Source organism: Ctenopharyngodon idella, chromosome 15 (genome assembly GCF_019924925.1).
Source record: "Ctenopharyngodon idella isolate HZGC_01 chromosome 15, HZGC01, whole genome shotgun sequence".
NCBI lineage: Eukaryota > Metazoa > Chordata > Actinopteri > Cypriniformes > Xenocyprididae > Ctenopharyngodon > Ctenopharyngodon idella.
In genome coordinates, this window is record NC_067234.1 from 23836691 (window position 1) to 23863319 (window position 26629).

The following is a 26629-nucleotide window of genomic DNA, read 5'->3' on the forward strand; positions in this document are numbered from 1 at the left end:
AAGTGCTTTGAAATGTGGGTTGGGTTGTGATTTTTGGCTATGATTTAATTCATGCATCAGAGGGCTAATATGCACTATAAGGTCTAGCTTATTCTTTTAAGATCCAGACATCTGCATATGTACAGTAATGATAAAAGTAGATAAATAATTACAGGACACAAAAGTTTCACATGCAGAAAATGTCATTGTTTAATAGCAACTAAAATGCTTTATCAATTCAGTGAGGGTATATTTTTGATTTCAGAAGACAATTTTACAAGGAAGTGATAGAAGAACAGCTAAAATGTCAGTATTAATTCTGTCCCTCCATATATTCCAGTCAAAGTATGATTGCTCAGCCATCAGCAAATAAGATCATCTGAAAAACAACAGATCAAACCGTTTATCAAATCCACACACATATTTGCACATCATTCTAATATGTAGATTTGGTGCTCAAGACAGTTCTTATTATTAATGTTGAAAACATTATATTATAATATATTATAGCTGAAATATAGGCTACTTAAAGAGGTTATATCTGTAAGAATTTTCATGTATTAATCACTTTTTTATTGCCAATGTGTGAACAGCTTGTAACGAAACTTAAACTAGACCTTCACCAAATTCCAACGTTGTCTATGAAAGCTTGTAGACTGATTTTTAAAGGACTTGGGATGTTTTTTCTGGGAAAATCAAAAGGATGTGACATTTACACACGCTCCAGAGAGTCTCTCTTCCGTTCTATGATGCATGAAATGAATGCTTATATGTTTATAACTAATGCTTATATTAAGGATAATGCTGAAAGAGCTATTGTGTACTATAATGTCAAAGAGAAAGGATTAATTCAAACTATCATAACAGTGCAATTCACCGGCATCATGTCGACAGATGAGGTAATTAAAATTGCAGAGTTCGTGCAAAGATATCCACATCGCTATGATCAGATGCTTTCCTAACTTCTGTTTTCTCACCGCTGTCATTTTTGTTGCGTTTATTTTGTTATTGAGAGGAAAGAGCACATATTTACATATTCATCTAAACGTCACTTTCAACAGCATGGGCGGTGTCTGGATGTTCGTAACAGTATCACTGCGAAGGTATTTCAACTTCTTTTTACTTCTAAGCAAAGAGCCAAAAAGAACTTCGCAGCAAGTATATCGGGCATTGAATCAGTCTCTTGTACGTTACATGTACATATGGAAGCTTGTTTCCACCACTGATTAAAAAAATAAAAAAGGTAATTGCGACTTTTCTCACAATTCTGACTTTCTCTCAGAATTGTGTGATTTAAACTCGCAATTGCATGTTATAGTCAGAATTGTGTGATATAAAAAGGTCTTTTTTTCCCACAGAATTGGACTTTATGACTCGCAATTGCAATTCTGAGAAAAGAAGTCCAAATTATATATAAAGTCTGAATTGTAAGATATAAGCCCGCAATTCTGTTTTAATAACTCACAATTGCGAGTTTATATCACGCAATTCTGAGAAAAAAAAAATAGAACTGTGAAATTAAAAAGTCACAATTATCTTTTTTTTATTCTGTGGCGGAAACAAGCTTCACAATTGTGTGCACGAGCACGTGCAATAAGTTGCTGGCTGCAGTTCACTTAACAGCCACCGGCTGCGCTAATAACAAGGGTTTCTGAATTCTACATTTAGCCCCTTTAATATTTTTGTGGAAACCATGATAATATTTTTTCAGGATTATTTGATAAAAAGAAAGTTAAAAAGCATTAAACTGTATTTATTTGAAATAGAAATCTTTTGTAACATTATAAATGTCTTTACATGGATTTGGGTATTCAATTATTAAAATACACTTATGAAGTTTTATATAAAATGTACTTACAGTACTGTTTATGCACATGGGGAGGTGTAGTCAATCACAGCCAATTCACCTTGAGGAATAGAAACACAACATATTTTTTTGCACTACATTGTTGAGCTTGCCCCAATAAAATCAAAATGCATTAAGGTAAGATTAAATACAGGCTCGTAAAGCACAATTACGCAACACTTATATCATGATGTCACAGAGATTTATAAAAAATGAAAATCTTAAACATTAAAATGGAAATAGGTTTTCCAATTTTTGTATTTATTTTTACTTATTTTATTTTATTATATTTTTTCTGGGTTTATAATAAAAACCCTCTATTGGATTTGCGTTCAGACTTTTTAGAGCGTACGGTGATTAATAAGCACTTACTGATTTTGTAGTAATCATAGACTTTCACCACAGCCGGTTTCAGGTTCTGCACCGGTACGTCCTGCAGGAGCTGCAGGCTGATGGCCTTCATCTGCTTCTTTTTCAGCTGGATAAGAAGAGAAAGTTATTTTGATGCAAGATTTATTTTCTACGGGGCACAAATAAGAACATGTGTCAAGTACACAGGGTTCATTCTGATTTCATATTAAATGTATGCCTTTTATTATATATATATATATATATAAAAAAAATTAGCCATCTATGCCAAATCTTTCAAACCTTTATTTGAATAAAACATTTTTTGATTCAAGATTATGAGAAACAAATGTGTAAGAATGTGTTATGTAAACACGTTTGATTTTGAATGTATCTCTTTTAGCGATCCATCCCAAAAAGTTTTCAAACCCCTCAAGGTATTTGAATAAAACAAATACGCTCGCTCACCCCGTCCAAATATATAATGACATGATCCTCGTCCAGATCCACACGTTTGATGGTGGGGTCTTCCTTCAGCTGTGGAGACGGAGACGGAGAAGGGAGAACGAGAGCGAATCAAACACTGGCTGCACTACTTGAGATCAAAAGAGGACCAGCGCCCTTCAAGTGTCACTCACAGCCTGCAGAGACGTCTCATCCAGCTTAAATCCAGACAGCAGCCTGACGTTAATGATCACCATGTTGGTCTCCTCTCGCGTGCCGTTATACCTGTCATACAATCCAACAGTCACAAACAGGGTTCACAACCACACATTGTTCTGTATGCAGTCTGACAGACAGCAAAAAGTCTATTAGGCCATAAAGTAGGTTCAATATTCATTCATTATTTCTTTATAGAATCAAATGTGTCACATTTAGCAGTATAATTGCAAATGGAATTTTTTTCAGCTGTCTGCAGGACTTCTATACATATATTTTATATAGATATTACCTTTCAAAAATTTGATGTTGGTAATATTTGTATTTATTTATTTATTTTTAAAGTCTATTATGCTCACCAAGGCTGCATTTATTTGATCAAAAATACAGAAAAACAGAGTAATACTTTGAAATATTATTTAAATTTAAAATAACTGTTTTCTATTGGAATATATTTTAAAATCATTTATTCCTGTGATGCAAAGCTGAATTTTCAGCATCATTAGCATCATATTCATCAAAATATCTCTCACAGGTTTGAAAGGACATGATGGTGAGTAATTAGTGACAGAATATTTATTTCAGCGTGAACTATGCCTTTAAATAACGATTGCATTTATACTTATATAATATATAAGCATTTGAAACAAAAAATGATAAATAATAATAAAACAAATTAAATTTGTTGCATAAAGCATGTTAAAATTGATATACTCATGATGGCTGTTTCCATTAAGACAGTAATAATTGTTTCTAAAAGAAAAATGGCTCACTGGACATTGGTGGTTAGCGTAAAAGCTGCATTCCTCGTGTTGTTGCAAACCCCAGTATTTGCTTTGACGCTGAAGGCCAACGAGTCTGGAGGAGGTGGGATATTGTAGTGCAAGGCAAACTGAGAGACAAATAACAGAAGGTCATTTTATCACTTTAATCCTTTTCAGTAGCTTTTCAACAACACCCAAAAATGGAAATTAAGTCATGTACTCATCCTCATGTCATCCCATATGACTTCCATATATGATCCATACAAGAAGGTCATACATGTTTGGAGCAACATGAGAGTGAGTAATGACATTTTTCCTTTCTGGGTGAACTATACGTTGAACTTCTAAAACTGTGCACACTTCACAGACCTGCACAAACACACAGCCTTTGCCTTCAGCTCTGAGCTTGTATGTGCCAGTAGTTTGCTGCAGCTGTTTCTCCTGGTAAAGCAGCCGGTTGTTCTGGTTCACGGTAAACTGGTTTTTCTGCCCGGAGGGGGAGGTCACGGTGACGGTAATGGATCCTTCTGGATTGTAGGTGGCAGCACTGTACTTAGCGAGGGCCTGGAGTGCTACAACAGTATCCTGTTTACAGCGAGAGAGGGAGAGCGACACCATTTACATTCGATAATGATAAAACATATTAAAACGACTGAAAGGGGACTAAAAAAAGCTGCATGAGATGAATAATATTACCTGGGTAGAGGAGAATCCTCCATAGGCATTCTGCTGCTTGCTCAGCCAGTACACTATGCCAGAAGAGTAGTTCAGTCCAAATCCAGGTAGTGAGGGTCCCGAGAGCAGCGCCAGCAACACGTAGGCACTCATCTCTACCTCCACAGAGCCCATATTCTGCGCATTATTAGTCAGAGTCCAATATCGTGCAACACCTGAAGTGATAACAGCAAGAACCCATAAGACTGGAACACTGATGTCTGGTGAGTGTGTTTATTAAAAGCTACTAATCTAGATCAGGGGTTTTCAAACTGGGGTCTAGAGAAATGGGTATAAGGGGTCCACAGAAAAATAAAACAAAAATTAAACAAGTGTTTTCTATGGAAGCTAAGGTTGTTTCCGCCACTTAATAAAAAAATAAAAAAGGTAATTGCGACTTTTTATCTCACAATTCTGACTTTTTTTTCTCGCATTCAAGAATTGCGAAAGTTAGAGTCAGAATTGCATGATATAAAGTCACAATTGCATGTTATAAAGTCAGAATTGTGAAATTTAAACACAATTGCGAGTTATAAAGTCAGAATTGATTGATATAAACTCACAATTGTGAATTATAAAATCAGTATTCCGAGATATAAACTCACAATTGCAAGTTATAAAGTCAAAATTGCGAGTTATAAATTTAGAATTGCTTGATATAAAGTCAATATAAAAGATATAAACTCGCAATTCTGACTTTTTTTCTCCGAATTGTTTATATCTTGCAATTCTGACTTTATAACACGCAATTATGAGCTATAAAGTCAGAATTGTGAGATATAAACTCGAAATTCTGAGAAAAAAGAATTATTTTCCCTCAGAATTGGACTTTACAACTTGCAATTGCGAGTTTATGTCTCACAAAAGTCAGTTTATATCTCGTAATTCTGACTTTATAACTCGCAATTGCTTATATCTTGCAATTCTGAGAAGGAAAAAAGTCAGAATTGTGAGATAAAGTCACAATTATCTTTTATTTAAACAAGCTTCCATAGTTTTCTCTTCTGCAACACAATACCTATCAACAGTAGTTTTTGTACCACACATGACAAGGGGGGGACAAGGTATCATGGAGACAAATTAAGAATTTGTTCCCTCAGTCTAGTTAAATTGTGGCCACAGTTCAACTACATAAAAAAGGGAATGAATTACTACACTGTAAGAAAAAAAAATCTGTACAAAAACAGATAATATTCTGGCAGAAAATTAACACAACACAATACAATGTTTAATCTAAAATACATGTAAAACACCTTGGAAAAATCTAAATTAAAAAGGAAAATTCCTTCATATTAACAAGAGGCCGAATTTTTACAGACTTTTTTTCTGGAGTGTACAATGTGGCCAAGATTGAACAAGGAATTAATTAATAAAATGTGAGAACGAATAAATAAAAAGTGGCCAAAAAGTAGCGTTGTGGGAATAAATTCTTAATTTGTGGCCATGATATTCTTTTTTTTTTTTTCATGTGCAGGGCTTTGTACTATAGAAATAATTTTTTAATTGAATTCAAAATTGAACAGAAAAAATATAGGAGTCTTTCTATTTAAAATATATGTGTATATATATATATTTTTTTATTTTTTGGAAAATATAAATTTTGCACAATATAAAAGTGAATGGTACCTTCTCTCTTGGCCTGTGTATCCAGGGTGGAGAGGAGGTTCTGCCTCATCTGCTCATCTCCAGCAAGAGTGAATGTGTAGGACAGCAAGGCGGTGACATAAGTGTTGGTAATGTTACGCGAAGCCTCCTTTAGACATGCAAGGCTTCTCACCACCATGTCATCCTTACACAGCACACAAAAGACTTAGTGTCTGCTTCCTTCATTAGTCACATTATCTGTATTGAGTTAGATTGTGACTACTAGATTCCATCCCTTAGGACTCATAAGGAGGGTTTTACTCACAGATTTCGGTACGCCTAATTCCAGCAGCGCTGCAGTGATATATGCAGAGAGAGTGACTTCATTGCTGACGCCACCCTGTGAGAGCAAAAGCATCATCAAAGATCCTTCCCACCCTCAGAACTTCAATCTCCTCCGTTTATTGCCATCTAACTGACATTTCCAGAGTGTGAAATCCAGGACCACCAGACTAAAGAGCAGTTTTTCTCATCATAAATGACTCTGATCCACTACCGCTCCCCGAGTCATCTCCTCATCCCACTCATCGCTGTGACAGCTTCTCATCTCATCTCATTTTTCTACCATTTTAGCTTAAAATTTATGTTTTCTGAAACTGTATTTGATATTTATTTCTCCATTTTGGACACACTTTAGATTAGAGTCCAATTCTCACTATTAACTAACTATTAGTTAGGGGACACTTGACTTGACATTTGATATTCAACAGTGCTTTTGATCTGCCTGCATTGACACTATTCTTTAAGAGATGCTGTGCAGCCAAACAATGTACCAGTTATCAATGTAAAGCTGCTTTGACACAATCTACATTGTAAAAAGCGCTATATAAATAAAGGTGACTTGACTTGACTTGACTATTAACTATGACTTTTGCCTCAATAAACTCCTAATTACTGCTTATTAATAGTTAGTAAGGTAGTTGTTAAGTGTATTGGGTAGGATTAAGGGATGTAGAATATGGTCATGCAGATTATGGCATTAATATGTGCTTCATAAGTACTAACAATATCCTAGTAATATGCATGCTAATAAGCAACTAGTTAATAGTGAGAATTGGACCATAAACTGAAGTGTTACCTTTATTTTATATGTAGAAGATTTAATCATTACTCAATGCTGATGACATCAGAACATCAAAAAGGTTTCTTTATGGTATTTTTTGTTGTTTTCTGGTTTAAACATCTTTAAAACGAGATCTTGAAAATAATAAATTTGTAAAACTGTTTTCAGTTTTCAAAGTATACAACTTATATAGCTTATACAGTGTATTTTAAACATGAACCTCACTAAATCTCATAGATTTATGTTTAAAACTTAAAGCTTAAAATGATTTTACTAATAAGATAAGGTAAATACTTTTTAAGATGTTCTCTGAAAACATGACACATTATCCTACGTAACTTCGTAATCTTATTTTAAACATGTTGAGATATTTCAACTAGAAAATTAGCCAAAATATCAATTAAATTCCTATGCTCACTATAGCTTTTTAAAAATTAAATCTGAAAACAGTGAAATCTATGGACATACTTCAACTGTCTCCAAAGAACTCTCTTGTTGTATAAAACATTATTATCCAATAAGCCCCAATTGCACACCGCAAAAAGAAAAAGCCCTGCAGATACCATGTTCAGTTCATGTGTGCTGTCAACACCTATCAAATGAAACCTTGATGGAGGATGTTTTATTGGCTGGCAAGAAAATCCCTGCTGAAAAATAACATCTTGACTGAAACTCCCTGGTCAAGCTGGTCTTCCAAGCCAAAACTCTTATAAAATCAGGAAACCCAAACAGCTGAAGTCCAGCTTAGGAGACCAACTAAACCCGATTAAATCAGTTGGGACCTTAAGCTGGTTTAAGATGTTTATGCAGATAAAGGACCTGAGCATGACTCTTCTGTTCTCACCATCATTTGAATGTGGTAAAGCTTCCCAACAGAGGCAAAGCAGCCGTTGTCCATCTGCTGTTGACCCAGCCAAGCCTTTGCCTGGTCGATGTTGGTCTGATCTATAAATACATACTTCTTCGCGCCACCAAAAGTCTTCATCACAAATGCAGTTAGCCTGAGGAAACAATAGAAATTGCTGTCAAATTCCCACACTTCAGAAAATCTGCCTTAATCATTTTCAGGAAGTTTCCAAATGTAAAACGTCCATGTGGACTAGGCTTTCCCAATTCCCAAAACACCTTCTGACCAGAAGGGCGTTAAATCCACATACGGGAAGCCAGAATCCAAACAGTGAGTCCTAAGTTAAGCAACTGAATGCTTTCATTGTCTCTGCATCAGACTCACCAGGTGTTACCAGAAGGATCATTCATCCCAAAAGCGCTGTAAGATCCATCATAATGCTTGTATGTCAGCTCTCTCTGATAGCCTGCAACACAAGAAGGATTTTTTAGTATTATTATTTATTGGAGCTCAATATTTTTTTTTTAAAGTGCAATTTTTAAAAGAAAAAAAAAAAAAAATCTTTAGACACACAGACATCAAGAATCAGCATATGAATCTCAACAATGGTGACATCCTTCATGCCGCAATGCATGCTGGGAGTCATGAGTTGTATACTATGGTGGCTCCCAGCATGCATTGCGGCATGAAGGATGTCACCATTGTTGAGATTCATATGCTGATTCTTGATGTCTGAGTGTCTAAAGAATTTTTTTTTTTTTTTTAATTGCATTTTAAAAGTCAAGATTCAGAATGTCTGATCTGTAGCAAGAAAGTATTTTTGGTGAATGTTATCTATTAAAAACAAATATGCTCTTTTGCTCAGGAGAACAATTAGTAAATGACTTTGCTTTATGTGTTGTGTTTCATTTTCTGAAAGTGTAAGCATGATGTTGAACCAACATCACATTGTAACCCTGATTCAGTGCCATTACCATTGATTCAACATTAATTGCGGGTGCAAAAGTGACATTGATTCAATGCAGTTAACGTTGACACATTAACATTGATTCAACGTTATTCGATCATTGATGCTATCTGGGGAGCTAGCTTGAAAAAAGCTAAACTAATTAGCTAATTGTGTGCAAGTTGATATATTGTTAAAATATCAACGCATTTTATTTTTTTTTAAAAACTGCAACAAAAAAAAAAACACAGCAAACAATAATTTCCTAACTGTATTCATCTCTTTCCCATTAAAAATATTTAAACATATGTACTGTATTTATAAATATTATTTACTGTTCTGTAAGATACATTAAAGGGATAGTTCTTGTGGATGGCTCTTCCAAGCTTTATAATGGTAGTGAATGGGGGGCAAGATTTTGAAGCCCCAAAAAATGCATCCATTCATCATAAAATTAATCCATACGGCTCCAGGGGGTTAATAAAGGCCTTCTGAAGTGAAGCGATGGGTTTTTGTAAGAAAAACATACATATTTAAAACTTTATTAACTAAAATAACTAGCTTCTGACAGACCACCGTACGCATATTGTGCAAGTAGACTTGCGGCAAAAGAGTAACTTCTGACGCAATGTATGACGCAGGATGTAAGAGTAGTGTAAGCTTAGATGCCTCTCGCGGTTCAAACAAATAGGGCTGGGCAACAAACTCAAGCTCCTCTTCTCTTATATGAAAATCCAAAGACATTTCTCTTTAAAATTTCTTGTTTCTAATTCATGACCGGTGTTTTGTTTTGCTCAATCCTCTGCGCTTCCGCGTTTGTCACTGTGTCATGTCAGAGGTCACTCTTCCGCCACAAATCAGTGCGTACAGCCGTCTGCCGGAAGCTAGTTATTATAGTTTTAAATATATAGATATTTTTCTTACAAAAATCCATCGTTTTGCTTCAGAAGGCCTTTATTATTAACCCCCTGTATCCGTATGGATTATTTTTATAATAAAAATAAATCTCGCCCCCCATTCACTACCATTATAAAGCTTGGAAGAGCCAGGATATTTTTAAGTATATCTCTGATTGTGTTCGTCTGAAAGAAGATAGTCATATACACCTAGGGTGGCTTGAGGGTGAGTAAATCATGGGATAATTTTCATTTTTTGGTGAACTATCCCTTTAATATTTCATAACAGATTTCCTCACCGCTCTCCAGGAATGTTTTGGCTCGGTCTTTAATCTCGGAAGTGAGCTGCCCGCTGCTCTCCAGGTACTGAAGGATGTAAATATTGGGGGCAAAAAGCAGCATGTTCTGCTCTCCACAGCCGTACGGCATAGCCAACAGATCACCAATGTTCTTCAAAGCACGACCCATCAGATCACCTACAGTCAAAAGAACCAGGGGCATACAACCATTAGTATGATTAAAAAAATCAGAAAACTTTCTAATGAGAAGAATTATATTGATTATATATTATTTAATATTTATATACTGATATGGTACAGCAATGTGTATACATCATGTACATTTCCCAGCATATCTTTAGGCTCACCCAGAACAGTGACGAAGCTTTTGGCAGAATCCTTGACAAAAACTTGGGGTAGACTGAGAGAGACAGATGTCTCCTGTGGACGGTCTAATGGAAGAGAAAAAACTTCAAAACACATGCTCATGATGTACTTTACCACAGACAATCATTTTCTCTCATTTCTTGTAAACACCATGCAGTAGGGTTTAAAAGCTAAAATTAGAAGCTTTTTTGGTTAAACTGTTTTGAAACTTTGGGGTAGTTCACCCAAAAATGAAACTTCTGTCATCATTTATACAGCCTCAAGTTGTTCCAAACCTGTATAAATTTACAAACTTGGTTACAAACATTCTTTAAAATATCTCCCTTTGTGTTCAGCAGAACAAAGAAATTTATACAGGCTTGGAACAACTTGAGGGTGAGTAAATGATGACAGAATTTTCATTTTTGGGTGAACTATCCCTTTAACATTCATCCATTGCAATACCTTGCCTCATAGACCCTGTTTACACCTGGTATTTGTCAAACTGATCACAAGTGGACGATTGCTTTCGTAACATTAAAAAGAGGGGAATGTGTCTCCTTCGTCTGCTTGCGATCCGATCGACCAAAACGCATTTTAATACCAGGTGGAAACAGGGCCATAGACTTGCAAGTACATTACTATAAAAAGTATTTTTGTTTATTTTCACAAAAGTGAAGGTCAAAATTATTATCTCTAGTAACTGACAGCATGTTACAGAGCTTAACTTCTGTTAAAGCCGGAATAATTCAAATTCTTTATTGATTAAAATAAACAACACAACACACTGTAATGTCACTAACCTGTTAAGCAGATGAGTTCATTCTGAGTGACTGACTGCTTAGTTCCTTCCGCCTGAGATAGATAGATAGATAGATACATAGATAGATTTTACAAAGACCCAAAACAATATCCAAATAGCTATTATCTAAAAAATAACATAATACTGTTTTCCTTTAGAATCATGTGCATTGCTCAAACACAGTATGACAGAGGAATGTGTGTTAGGAAAGTGATTATGTAACATTTTCAGTCCGTGTTGACTTGTTAGCTTGGTGTTTTAGTAAGCCTGTTTATAATAGCGCTCACATACAGTAAAGTCACGTACCTCCACCAGAACGCTCTGCATCACAGTATCAATTCTGCCTTTGTCCGGAAAAGTCACCACCTCATTGCCACAAAGTTGTTGGGTCTGCACCGCCTCAGCGCGCACTGTAATGTTCACCTTTCCTGTAAAACACACACACCAGTGCACAATGACCCTCTGTGTGGATTTAAGTTACAGAAAAAAACAAAGTGACCTGGGGCCTGCAATAATAAACAAATCTGTGACAGTCTAGGCAGGATGTGTTACAGGGATAGTCCACCCAAAAATTAAAATTCTGTCATTATTTACTCATGTTGTTCCAAACCTGTACGATTTGTTGGCAACCAAACAGTTTTGGTTCCCATTGACTTTCATTATATGGACAAAAATACAATGGAAGTCAATGGGAACCAAAACTGTTTGGTTACCAACATTCTTCAAAACATCTTCTTTTGTATGAGTAGATGAAAGAAAGAAATACAGATTTGGAATGACACAAGGGTGAGTAAATGATGACAGAATGTTCATTTTTGGGTCAACTATATCCCTTTAAGACAGCTCTGGTGCTAACATAATCAAACGTGAAATAAACTTTTTAGTTTGTGGAACCAAATTGAAATTAAAATGACATTTCTGTTTGTTTTTGCTCATATACATAGAAGTAAACGTATCTGGCTTACCCAGGGCAGAAGGTGTAACGATCCACTGGAAGGTTTTGCTCTCTTCAGAACAAACACACTGAGTGTATGTGCAACCTCGACACGGTTGAGCTGTGAACTGCTGTGAGTCTGCCAGCGTGACCTTCACCTTTATTAAAAGACACAGAGATTTGTATAGTGCCAGCCTACAGGAAACGGTTTTACTACAAACATATGCAAAACCACTCCAGGACATGCAAGTAAACAAATTACGAGGGCTTACCATGATACATTTGGGGAGGTAGTTGAATACAGAGGCTTTGAGAGTGAACGTTTCCTCACGGATAACAGAGTAAGGGAGGGTAAGGCTCACAAAGAAGGGCTTGAAAGCAGTGAGAGCGATGTTGGGGGCCAGTCCAAAGCCGACAGGGGATGTGCAGAAAGCCCCTGCTGCCCATTTAGTGATGGTGTCCGGGACAGTCTTTGCAACATCCACGGATCCTGATTTCCTGGTGAATTAAAAATATAGAGTGTTTCTGTATAATTAAAAATGAGTGTGTTGTATGTAACCCCCCCCCCCAAAAAAACAACAACACAAATGCGAGATAAACATAAACAAAAACCACAGCCTTACAGAGGAACAGTAATGCCATGGTACAAGATACATACCCCACTGGGATAAGATCCCATATCCAGGTTTCCGGAAAGAATTTGCGGATCTTCCCAGCAGGAATTCTGCCACCTTCACCAAAACCCGTTCCCGTTGGGACCAAATCAAAGCGCCCACCTTCATCCACTACAGCTGTTTGAATTGATAGTTTGTAAATACAATAAGATAAAAAGGGCATTTCCAAATCCTCAACAAAATCAAGTTACTTACATTCTTTCAAGTACATCTCATTCGTCATCTCATTACAAATGACAGGTGCTTTCACATCAGAGTTGGTAGCGATTTTGATTCCAACTTCCTAGAAAAAAAGTAAGCATTATGTGACTGTGTGTATGATGGATAGTGTACAGTGAGGCTCACATGACATTGAAAGTCCTCTGAAATAAGAAGTGTTGTGTATCTTACTCTAAAGACGTTGTAGACATCATTTTTGTTTCTGTAGTAAGGGTAATATATGCTGCGTCTGCGCCTCGCACGTTCAGCAAACGGCATTTCCACCTCCCAAGGACGCCGGCAGGGGTAAGGCTCCATCTCCTCAGTGCTGTATGGGTAACCTGACAACATCTGGACTGGTAACATTCTCAAGACCTGTAGAGTAATGATAAGATATTGATCCATAGGATTGAAAATGCAATTTCTTAATGCTCACAAAAAAACATTGTTAAATTGCCATAAGAGTGTCCACGATAAAAAAAAAAAAAAGAATAAATACATAAATTAATCATTTAAAAATCTAGTTTAAAGCACATTTTCGCAAGTTCTTAGAGATGTACTCGTTTTATTCGTATACTGTATTTTTCATGTGGTTTTGTGACATTTATTTCATTTTCAAAAAACAATTTTCAATTTAATAATTCAAAAATTGTAATTTGGTGTAACCACCAAGTAAAATGTAATAACATATTTTCATTACATAAAATTAATTTAGCTTAATTTAAAAAAAAAAAAAAATAATAAACAGATAAGCAGTTTTGTTAATATATTTTTTTTTTAATATAAAATTTTTTTTACATTTTTAAGAAATCATATTTGTAATGTCATGGTGTATAACCAAGTAATAAGTAATAACATATATCATTACACCACATGATTTTTTTTACTTTTAAAATACTAATAAACTGTGAGTAAGTTTTGTTAAATATTTTTTCAATATTAAAATAGTTATGTTGTAAAACCAACCAAGTAAAAAGTAATAACATATTTTCCATACACATGAATTTTTTTGTTTTTTAATATTAATAAGCAGTGAAGCAGTTTTTTTTACTTTTTTTTTTTTTTTTAAATATTGAAAAAAAAATGCTTCACTGCTTATTTATTACTGCTAATAATATTTCTAATGTCATGTGTAACCACCAACTAAAAAGCAATAACATATTTCCCCACACCATGAATTTGTTTTTAAAAATGTTTTTAAAATATTAATAAGCAGTGAAGTATTTTTGTTGAAATATTTTTTTTAAATATTGTTAAAATATTTTAAGAAATAATAAGACTTTATAATTTATAATACATTATAATATCTGGACAGCTATATCACTCTGATTTTTTTTTACTTTATGTCCCCCAAAAACTCTAAATTAATTTTAACTGAGAAATCAAAATCATGCTCTTCAACTCATTCAACTCGTAAACTCCTCTATTAGCTATAGTTGTAATGTAAGTTATGAATGATGTAACATACAAAGGCTGCGTTGAGCTCGGTCTCTGGTCTCAACAGCAGCACACTCTGATCAATGGCCCGAACGGAGCACAAGGAGCCAGGACTGGCTTTCAGGTTAAGAGATCTCTTCTCTCCAGGTAGTGCGGTGGAAGACGAAAACGTTAAAGACACCTGTAAAAGCACAAACACAGTCTCATCACACATTAATGATAAAAAAAAAAAATACATAAAAGCTTGAAGGGCACATTGAATTCTGAAATGGGATTTCATGTGGGATTTTCTGACCTTGTTTGGCAGACATTCTTCAATGGGGAAGTTCATACTGTCTGCTACTGCTTCTCCGCTGGGAAGAACTGTGTAAACCACCACCTGAGCGAATGGAGTCAGAGCTGCTGTCTTCTTCAGTGAGAATGTCAGCTCTCCTTTGTTTTCTATTATGAGAGAGAGAAAATAAAACAGGCACATGCTGAGGCACAATGTACATAGACCATAAAAATACACTTGTACACTATAGAAAATGATGTAATTGCTCGTTTAAATGAGCTGTGTACCTTTTCCGGTCTTTAGACTCACAGACAGACGGCCATTTTGAGCCATGCTGCCTTTGGAAAGGACCTGGAAAGCACAAGGTAGATAATTACTGTCTGACAATTTATGTAATACTCTACAGCTTGACTAACATTGCAATTTTTTTCATCATCATTTCTCCTAGTGTAATACAGAGTCACCCTGCAAAATTTAGGAAACCTTCAAGAAAAATTCTGTTCTGAACCAAAAAAGGTGCAGAACCACAGATATTAAAATTCCGGCCAATTATTTTCATATTATGGCAGCAATAAATGGCTGATATTAAAAGTCTAAACTATTTTGTCTAAATAAATTAAAATAGATATCACAACATTATAATGTACAGTATGAAAAAAATGGTTTTTAATTTTTAGATTTGCTAAGGATTACATTTAACATTGTCATTGTCAAAAATAAGGACAATGCACTATTAAATTATATAATATAAAAGTTATATATATATATAAGGTTCCGATATAAACCTGTGCTAAATATAAAATACTGGCTAATAACCAATATGGTACTACTTTATTGTGCTTCCCTAAAAAAGGTCAAAGAGCTTGTTAAGCAATAAAACAAATGACCAAGCAATTGATAGACAAACAAAAAAGAGAATCAATATTAAACATACAATGTAGAAGAAATCCAAGGTTTTCTGGCCTGGTTTCAGTACATTGCCCTGAATGACGTAACTGGCCACCACAGTTGCATCACTGTTACAGCTGAGCTTCTCTGGAGCCTTCATCAACATCAGGAAACTTTTGCTTTTGGAGTGAAAGGGTCTTACGTAGAGATAGCCTGATGGATAATATCTAAAAGCATAATAATCAGTCCGCTCTTTACCTCCCTTTTGATAGGCCTAACAAAAAATAAATAAAAATCACAAATCATTCTACTGCACATGTGAAATGTTACAGTATACTGAATTATATACATACTCTAAACATCATGTTATAAAACAAAAACACCACTAACCCGTAAAGACACAGGTTTTTCTAACCAATCAGAAGTGTTGAAAGAGAAGCTGGCAGTGCCATTGATGTCTGTCGTCAGTGTTACATTAACAGATTTATTACCATCTGCGTAGACAATCACTGGCTCATTTTTCATCGGACTGGACTGTGAATTAGTGACCACAACCTGTTAAAAAACATGTAGAGAAAGACAAAATTATTAGCTCACAAACAAAAGTAACACTTCCTGTACAAAAAATGGCTATGCTAACTGCTGAACAGGTTGTTTATTACAATGAACTTTATTCTAACTTTATAAAGATAGTTGCAAAAACACATCTGGACTGCAGAGTTACTTTTGGAGCATTTACTCAATAATTAGTAGCAAAGCGAATGACCTCAAGGCAGCTGTTACCTTTCCCTTAAAGACCATGCCAGGCCTGTATGTATCTGGTGTGTCCTCAAAGTTAACACTGACATAATCGCCTGTAAACATAGCTGTGGTAGTTCCCGACATAGTTATCCCTGGAGAAACAAAAGACTGTTTCATTACTCTATTTAGGAGAATTAAAATGAAAATGGCTGCAGTTTTTCTACACTCTCACCTGTTCCAGACTCTTCCACATTACTATTCACCTGTAAATTTCCTCTGAATTTTAAGCCAAATTCTGTCACATTGATCACCCATGACCCACAGCCGGTCTTGTCAGTCTAAATAAATAAGAATGAAATAAAAACAGTAATTTAGACTTTTAAAATATGGACCCTTTAGAAAATGAAGTACACTTAGTAAGTAACTGAGTACACTGAGTACTTACTACATAAATAATATACTTTTATAATATACTGTAATGTTTTTAGACACTTTGTATGATAACTGCAATTAAATGAAAATCTATTACAGTTTAAATTTACTTTAAATGCAATTAGCTGAACTGTAGAGTGCTTTTTGAAACACTTAAGTAGGAGTTTAGTACATCTTTATATGTGGCCTTTATTTTATTAATATTATATTATCTGCAAGTACTTTTAACATTTGAAGCACACTACAAGTGCACAATCAAAACAATTAAGAGCACTGCTTATTCACAAAGGGATAGTCTATGGTGTAAAACAGCGGATTTATATAGCATATGCTGTTTATGGAAAAAAAAAAAAATAGCAGGTTGTGCCAGAAATTCTTTTCACAAAAAACTGCACAGAAAAATACTATTAGCTCATTGTTATTTCTTGGACTTGGGACCTTATGATATATATAGACGTTTAATAGGATAATTGATAATTAGTACAGTGTTTTTAGGATTACAACCCAAAAGGTAACAGTTTTGTGTGTGCAGAAGGTAACTCACCATCATTGAATATGTCTTGCATATGTCAGCATTTTCATCAGGAGATCTATAGTAATAGTAATCCCAGCTATGCCCACACACTTTAGCATCCACAGAACCCAGCACAGGCTTCCCATAAGTGTATCTACAGACAGTGGGGGAAAAAAACATTTGTTTTTTATCAGGCTGAACATATCATTGAAATACAGGCATGTGCCTAATTTTTCTGTAAAGAATTGAACATTATTTGAACAAATTCTTACTTTGCACAAACTTTCAGAGTGACCGTTTTGTCCAGGACGGTTATAACAGTTGGAAAATCGATGTTCACTTCATATTTTGGCAGAACTAAAAGAGACATGTGGAAAAAAATACTTATAGTTACCTATATATATATATAAATATATATATATGATTGTACTGACAAGCTGATTTCTAGTTCTGACCATATTCTTTAATCTCAAAGTTGTGTGATATTTGTTGGTTATTCTCATCCCAAGCAGTGATCGTGTAGTAACCCTGAGTGGCTTCTGGAGATATGGAGTGGAACAGGTCCAAAATGCCACTCCTTGTTGACTGATTCAACCATTGACCAATGCGATTCCAGTTAGGGTCCTAAACAACAGTGGCACATAATGAAAAGGCCTACAGTGAAATCAAACTGCATTCAATTAAAGTAACAAACAATGAACCAATCATGGCTGCTTGAAAGATTTTATACCTGGAGTTCTACAATTTTAAACTGCAAGAGAAAGACAGAAGAAAATTTCAGTTAGATCGAAAGAACATTCATATATTTTGCCAGCACTTCAAATTAAATTAAATTAAATTAAATTAAATAAATATTTTTCACATAAATTTAATTTAATTTACCACTTGATTGCGAGGCAAGAAATTGGAATCCAGAGACACAATGCGAAATTTAGCTAGAGAAGAGAAAATGTGAGAGAATATTAACTCATGAGAGATTCACATGTTCAAATTAGTAAATATGAATGAGTACCGACAACTGAAGCTATTGTGGAATAATTTGGAAAGAGGAATATTACTTGTTTGTCCAGGCTTGTAGATGGGCCTGTCTGATTGGATGAAAAGAAGATTTTGGGGAAGGGTTATGAGAATCTGAGTGGTTTTGTTCAGGGATGTTGTGCCTCCTCGGATTGCAACATCGATGGATACCACAGACTCCACAGTGACTAGAGGGACCTGGAAAATACAAAATCAAATAGGGAATAAGTACAACTCCATGAGTACTGTATATAAGTCCACTTAGTGAATGAAAACATCATCAAGACTGCAGGGACCACTGAACAATTCTATAGCGAAAAGAATGTGCAAAATGAATGATACATGCAAGTTTTAAGGTTTTACTTGCACAATAATAAATAACTATATTTTAAATCTCATCATGGATAGGCTCTTTAACATTGATGTAACAGTGTTGTTCAGACATAATGTATAGGAAAGGCCATGATCTCTATAACAGATACACTAGCACACTTTTGGGTTAGTTCACCCAAAAATGAAAATTCTGACATCTGTGCATTTAATACAGTTGATGGGGAAAGTATTCTTAAAATGTATTATAAAAATTTCAATAATTCGTAATAAATAATTATTCAAGATGTTTTGAAGTGCCCATGATAACAATATTGTGCATATTCATTATCATGACACATCGTATTACCGAATATTGGCAGATGTCTATTATGAAGCAACGAGAATACTTCTTGTGCACCCAAAAAAAAAAAAAAAAAAAACTTTATTCAACAATATCTAGTGATTCAAAATTTCAAAACACTGCTTCATGAAGCTTCAAAGCTTTACAAATTTTTGGTTTTGAATCAGTGGTTCGGAACGTGTATCAAACTGCCAAAGTCACACCCTCCACTGGTGAACCATTGAAATTTCGAAACACTTATGACGTAACAAAGCCTCATTTACTGAAATCGCGTGACTTTCATGCTCCGAACCACTGATTCGAAACAAAAGATTCATAAAGCTTCGAAGCTTCATGAAGCAGTGTTTTGAAATCGCCCATCACTAGATATTGTTGAATAAAGTCTTTTTTTTTTTTGCCGCACAAAAAGTATTCTCGTTGCTTCATAACATTAAGGTTGAACCACTGTAGTCACATGAACTGTTTTAAATATAGCTTTCATAGCTTTTTGGGCATCTGTAAGTGTTAATTGTCTTGCTGGCAATGGAGGCCTCACTGAGCCATCGGATTTCATCAAAAATATCTTAATTTGTGTTCCGAAGATGAACTAAGGTCTTACGGGTGTGGAACAACATGAGGGTGAGTAAATAATGACAGAATTTTCATTTTTTGGGTGAACTAACCCTTTAAGCTATATTGAGTATACAGACCTTAAACGGGATGCATTTGTAGAAATCGTTTTTAATGGAGCCCTGTTGCAGAATGGTCACGTTCCTATTGTCAGACCTCAAAGTTACCACTAAAGAAAGTGGTTCTTTGGGCTCATGGATCTGGGCACACAGAGTCTCCGTGCTGCCAGCCACCGCCTGGGAAGTGACTGTCACCAGGTATATGCTGAAAAAAGACAAAACACAAAGAAATATAGACTTATGAGTACATTGCCTAAATCATACAAATCACAAAAAAATGGTTTTATAACTTTAGTGTTGCATGAGACTAGGGTTGTTTTGGGTGAATGAACAGTTGAGGAAGTGACTCATAATTTCTTTAATTGTGCCTGGAATGACTGCACTTGCAGTAAAAAATGATGATAATAAAAAGTTGCGTAAGTTGTTGAAGCATGTATAAATCTGTCACTATGAATTACCTTAGAAAAAAATTATAAAAATTATTATATTTAAACAGACAATGCATATAGTGTGCATAAGACAATACATACGTTTTGAATAATTAAGATTTTTTTTTGAAAATGGCATTTATTTGTAATATCTTTTGCAGCATTATAAATGTCTTTAGTCACATTTGAGCAATTTAATGTGTCCTGGCCAACTAAAATGTCTTTTAAAAAAATCTTACTTGCGTTTGATAGTGTTTCACAGTTTCCACAAAAATAGTAAGCAGCACAACTGTTTTCAACATTTTTAATAGTAAGAAATGTTTCTTGAGCAGCAAATCAGCATATTAGAATTGGTTCTTAAAATTGGTGGTTCAGTCCAAATTTTCTGAAGACAATCGATCGCTTTTTATGATGAACAGGCTTTTACCCGCATATAAACACTGATTAGAGAACATAAACATGAGCTCAACAATACATGCTTGACGCGCGAAAACAAACCTCATTGGTTCTTGCAGAAGCTCAAATGTGCTGTATAACACGAGAATGAACCTCATTGGTTGTCTCACGCATCATGCAAACATGCTTGAGCTTCAGTTTACCACAACTGATGTGTCCGTTGATGAATGTTTACATGTGAATATAAGCCTAAATTCAATCTGTTCATCATATAAAGCGATAATGTCTCTTCAGAAAATTTGGACTAAACCATTGAATGCATATGGATTAGTTTATCTCTTTATTAACTTTTTGAAGTGTCAAAGTTTCAATTAAGTAAGCTGTCTATGGAGGGACAGAAAGCTCTCAGATTTCATCAAAAATATCTTAATTTGTAATCTGAAGATGAACAAAATTCTTACGGGTTTGGGACGACATGAGGGTGAGTAGTTAATGACAGAATTTTCATTTTTTGGGTGAACTAACCCTTTAAGTAAGAGCTAAAAGCTTGAGGAAAGGGGCATTCCCAGAGTTCCCTGCACAAACATTCACATTTGATTCTATTTTGTTTCTTCTCATTTTATTTAGCATTTTCAGTGTTTTGGTTAATGTTTTAGTATTATTTAGTGTTTTGTGTTTTTATGGGTAACACTAGGCTCTGTCTTTATGTTGTTACTGAGTTGCTCGAGAGGCCAATATTGATTTTAACTCACAGATTTAATAAAACAAGCTAGCATTGTATATTATTTAATGTAAAATACGGTGACTACAATAACATAATGCTTGCAACCTCGTCACTGCATCTTTTTTTATCGTTAATCTAAAAAAAAAAAAATGTTTACAGAGTGTGAGAAAAGTGCAGTTGGCCGAAACTTTTCATCAGTGTTCACTGCAGTTGTGAAAGACGCTCGGCTAGTCCTCGACCTGCAGTTTTCCTCATTACTCTACCTTCTGTTATCTGGTATTTGTAAAGATAATAATCATAAAGGTTCTTACGGATCAGTGGCTCCACTCGTTAACGTCCATTGCAGCAGCAGCGGCAGTAGCGACAGCAGCAGCATCCTGAGCAGTTAGTCCGGCACATGCGCAGAGAACTCGCCCACTGATCCCATCTTACAAGTGCGCACTTTTATACACCTCTGCCTCCTCCCTTTCGACCCCACCAAGGCAAGGAAAGTTGAGCAACTGGAATGAGAAGTTGGATAAATTGGGATAAATTCTTCCTGTGTTGTGTAACAATAGTGATTCATTGAAGTCAGTGAAGTCGCAAAAAGGCTGAATGAGTTGCACTTTTTTTGCTGTTTGCAAAGGTCACTGACAAACAATCTGTATTGATCATTCAGTTATTCGACACTTGGGAATTGTATGCATTGCAAACAATAAAATAAAAATATAATATAAAATAAAATAGATAAATGACACATTAATACTCTTGTAAACTTTTTATCAGGCAGGCACCATTTATTCCAATGCCTTTTAACCCTTGTCCCTCAAGCCTCTATCAAAATACATCATAAAAATCAAAATACTGTTACTGTGAGGGTGTGAAAATGATATTATGACATTTTCTCTTCATCCACATTTTCAGTATGTATTCTATAAAATAATATTCACAATTTAAAAGTTTCATCCCATACAGAAATAATCAAATGAAAAAAAAAAAACTGTAAATACGGTATATGTTTCATGCAGATATATTATAACTTTCATCGGTTGGCAGTTAAAGGTGTGACTTGACATGATGAGCACTGCAGAAACAAACTGATCATAAAACCATTACAAAAATACATGAAATATGCAGCTAAATTACATTCAGTTTGAAATTGCTGTATTTGCAACCATACAGACATTATCAAGAGTCCTAAACCCAAGTTTTGATTGTTATACATGGACAAAGACTCATAGCATTTAGTATAATAGTACATTTAGGTATGTTCGGAGCACAAAAAGGTGTGCGTTCTCAGGTGGATTTGGAATTATCTGGGATGGGGTGAGGAAAGCTTTTGTTTCAACGACACTACACCTCCAACACGGTGATTCAATAATGGACTGAATAATTGGTAAGGTGTATCTCCTCCCACTTCCTGCTAAACAGGTTGTAGATATTTTTTATCTCTTTATTTTGGAGATTATTTTTTAATTTGTAGGCTTGATGTACTGATCTTACTGTTGTTTTTGGTTGATAACCATGCCAAATGGCAGTGCCCGTTTTATTAGTCACAAGTTGTTCAGCAACTAAAATAGTTGTGAATATAGTGTGAATATATTCAGCTGAACTCCCAATTTCTGAAAGGTGACGCACACTGGTCATTTCACAACAAGGAGCAGCTTTCCAAGCAAGAAACACCCATTTGTTAAATAAAACATGTTTTGTTTAGGCAAAAATAAGATCATCGATTTTTAATAGGCGAGAATGGAAATTTTGGAGTGTTATCTGTCATTACATAATTATTTCTTGAATCATTTGGAAATTTTGGAGTGTTATCTGTCATTAATTATTTCTTGAATCATTTCAAGGGTCCAATGTTATATTAAGTGTCTTTAACTATAATGTACTAATGTTTAAATTAACCATTTGATATAATGCACTTATTGTGTACAAACATGTACACAATACATGTTTGTACTTAGATTTAAAAAAAAAATACCTGCATGCACAGCAGAAATCAATTTCTGTGATCACATCTATAATTACACTGTTGACCTTTCACTTATACCTTAACCCATTTTTAAACCTATCCAGCGAACCTGTCCCTAATATTATCGTGTCCCACCTCAGAAGCAGCAAAAGTGGCCTGCAATACAACCTTTAACATTTTTTTATGCAAACACCTAATATAAAGTATGACCATTTAAAGTATTTCATAATTTGTTTTCAGATTTCTTTTTTTTTTAAATTATTGTTTTTATTGTTTATTTTTATTGTATGTATATTTACTGCAATTATACAGACAAAAAAATAATAAAAAATTGGGGCGAGACAGGTTAAGTAAATAGTTATGAGACCACATGAATATCTGACTTCCCGGTTCTTCGGATCTGGCACAACTCTTAATCCCACACTGTGAGATTTAACCTCTTAACCTCAACCACACAAATATTAATGATGATTCACATTATTGTCAAGTGTTTGACTATAGTGTTTGAATAATCTAAGCACATATGTTCATTGTAAACCAAGTGCAAATTTAAACAAGGACAATACAAATAAAATACAGAAGAAATATACAGTCCTATTGTATAATTCATAATTCACAGGTACAGTTTTAGGTCATTTAATTACAGGATATTTGGTGACTTTGGTATTTTTCTACATTGTTAAATTTTAAATTTGTTTTGTAACAGTTGCATCACCGAGAAGCAGCTGTGCCATGGCTCCCTTATTAAGGATTTGTACTGGACTGTCAAATGCAAGAACATGAACAAAAGATATTTGTGTGTGTGTGTGTGTGTGTGGTCCTTGTAAACCCTACGTTATGGGGGTAAACTGTTATCCTCACAAAGATGGCAATATCCAAAATCCATTTTTTTTGGTCCCTATGAGTGTCACATATGGTGGCTGTAATGAAGCGCACGATCACGAGGAATAGAACAAAACAATCATAATAATAAATCCACTATGGAAAACACTGGAGAATCAAAGGGAGTCAAAATAGCACAACCACACTAAACATCAATGACATGGAACAAGGAAACTAAGGGCTTAAATGCACAGGGAGTAATGAGTAACTAAATGCACAACAGGTAAATGTAATCAGTAACTAGTTGGGTATCGTTTTAATTTTAGCGATTCCGATTCCGATTCTGCTTATCGAATCCGGTTCTTATCGATTCTCGGTTCCAATTCCAATATTTTTTTATGGAGAGAAAAAAAAGAGCAAATACTTCAAGAATAATGTTTTTACCTTTTATTCTTGCCACATTTAGGCTATAACCAGTAGGCTGTAAGTGTTAACTGTGACAATTCGTCTAATAATGAAATAAATAACACTTTCAATAAGGAATGATCAGAAGCAATTACAAACCAAAACTATTTAGCTATAACACAAAAAATACAACATAAAATATATCACAGGCAGTTGCTATTGGAGGCAGTAACGTAAGAGAGATTAAAATGCAAAGTCAGTAATATTGAATACATCAGTACTCCACTAGGTGGCAACAAAACTGTTTAAAAATGAATTAGTCGTTTAAAACGGTGGATCGTCCATTAACTAAACAAGTATTCATGAATAAAACAGAATTAAATAATTTTTAAAAAGTGATTGAATGAATGATTCAAATTAATATAGGCTAATTTTAAATAAACTAGAACATGTTGTCCTGTAGCTGCCCAAATGTATTTAATCGTGATCACTATTTTAAAGTCCCCGTGAACCGGAAGTTGCAAACGACTTTTCTCCAGAGTTGTGACGTATTTTCAAGTGAAACGGAATATTGAATAGAGGGCAGGGTTTTACTTTAGCGCTCCTCCTCTCCATCGCTCGCTCATAGCAGACTAAAACGGTTGGAGGGGAGTGGTTTAAGCGTTTTCAACTCAAGCCATCAAACTGACGACATCAGGGAAGAAACGCCATTCCAGACCGGAAGTAACTTTTCAGATTTTGATTAAAGATTACCACGACAAACAATTTTTTTTCTGTGAATTAACTTGGATGGATTAATTGTTCACCACAAGACTAGTAATATGCAATAAGAAAGTAAATAGGGTCAATTTTGATTTTATGCCGACTTTAAAAAATAAACAAAACTGATTGTCAGTTTATCCAGAATTATGCGGCTCTAATTCGAAGGTGAATGTCTTTTCACCTGTGTTTTGTACCTGAGTGTGAGATGCTGCTATTGCTGATATTAGCTGTATCTGGTGCTTTGTAGCAGGACTCGCAGCTGGGAGAGTTACGCCGGTTTCTTAGAGGCCGTTCACATATCGCGTCTTTTGCACGCGCAAGTTCGTTATTTCAAATGTAGGCATGTCATTTAAAATGTTCGTTATTTCAATTGTTTCCAGGTGCGCCTATGTCGCGGCGAGATGAAAACATCTCAACTTTTCAGAATGCCGCAAGCGCACCGCAGGTCAAGTGACAAGAACCAACCGATCAGCTTCGGCCTTTCCGTAACAATATCGAAAGCTCAGCCGAACAGCTGTACAGGGCGGGTTTTATTTCTCATCTCCATAAATATATCTAGTAGTAAAGCTAATGCAAGGGCTAGAAATCAATTAATCCTTTGCTCTTACTTCCTCGTCATCTGGGAGAGCGCAGTTCATGGTTGCACAGCAACGACAGACACCACGGGAGCGCGAGCGCTTTGGAAAGGAGGAGAAACACAGTGCATTCCTTCAGATTAATGCAGTGTTGAAGCAAAAGTCAGTGCCGATTGTAATGAACTGTGCACGTGCGTGATGAGATAAGGTCTTTGTCGCAGGTCCTAGCAGACAGATAAAACTGTAAAATGCTCACTACCGTTCGCCGTGCGAGAATGACTGAAAAAAGTCAGGAATCGATAACCAGAATCTAAATGCGCGCATGGTATCGAATCCCCGGTTCTTTGAAATTCGGAACCAGTTCTAAAATGGAACCGGTTCTCAATACCCAACCCTAGTAACTAGGAGAGAAAACTGGCACACACTAGGAAACTATAGGTCAATTTACAATGACAGGGAACACACGCAAACATGAACAGGGAAAACAGCACTAGAACACAATGAAACTAAACAGAACAGAACATACATGTTACATTAGAGACCAGGGCGGCAATGACGGTGGGAGGAGGCAGGGAGGAGCCAGGAGCTTAAGTAGCCAGGCGGGGACCCAGACCACAGCCAGGATGATTGGCCCACGAAGGAGTCGAGGGAGGGAGGAGCCATGGTGGAGACTTGGCTGATGACACCAGGGGGATGACTGACGGAGACAAAGCTGATGTGTGGTCCCATCAGCTCTCCGTCTCCACCTCCAACACTGAAGGTTCAGGCGACCGAAGTGGAGCTGCAGCGTCGCGCGTCCAAGGTAGAGCCAGGGTGCCAGAGGACTGAGGCGGAGCCGGTGAGACTGAGGACCAAAGCAGAGCTAGAGGGAAGGCAGAGCCCGATGGAGCCGAAAGGGGTGGAGAGTCAAGGTGCAGCCAGAGACCCGGAAGTCTGTGGCATAGGCAGAGCGACGTCTGA

The 26629-nt window shown here is 35.6% G+C and overlaps 1 protein-coding gene across 1 annotated transcript; it reads right to left on the minus strand.

The window, feature by feature from the left end:
* Window positions 1–164: 164 nt before the first annotated feature.
* On the minus strand, window positions 165–21625 carry LOC127496243 (alpha-2-macroglobulin-like protein 1). Its single transcript, XM_051864027.1, has 36 exons — window positions 21463–21625; window positions 19625–19808; window positions 18304–18460; window positions 18128–18180; window positions 17976–17996; window positions 17701–17869; window positions 17518–17602; window positions 17276–17399; window positions 16532–16637; window positions 16342–16451; window positions 15949–16113; window positions 15605–15832; window positions 14958–15021; window positions 14692–14837; window positions 14428–14577; window positions 13152–13334; window positions 12957–13044; window positions 12746–12878; window positions 12360–12585; window positions 12119–12245; window positions 11460–11581; window positions 11155–11206; window positions 10354–10437; window positions 10007–10183; window positions 8250–8331; window positions 7863–8019; window positions 6221–6295; window positions 5938–6100; window positions 4294–4487; window positions 3967–4182; window positions 3607–3725; window positions 2812–2902; window positions 2642–2710; window positions 2198–2303; window positions 1838–1886; window positions 165–358 (listed from the first exon to the last, which is right to left on the minus strand). The coding sequence occupies exons 1-35, from the start codon at window positions 21525–21527 to the stop codon at window positions 1846–1848; spliced, it is 4332 nt and encodes a 1443-aa protein (XP_051719987.1). The 5' UTR covers window positions 21528–21625; the 3' UTR covers window positions 165–358; window positions 1838–1845.
* Between the last annotated feature and the right edge of the window lie 5004 nt (window positions 21626–26629).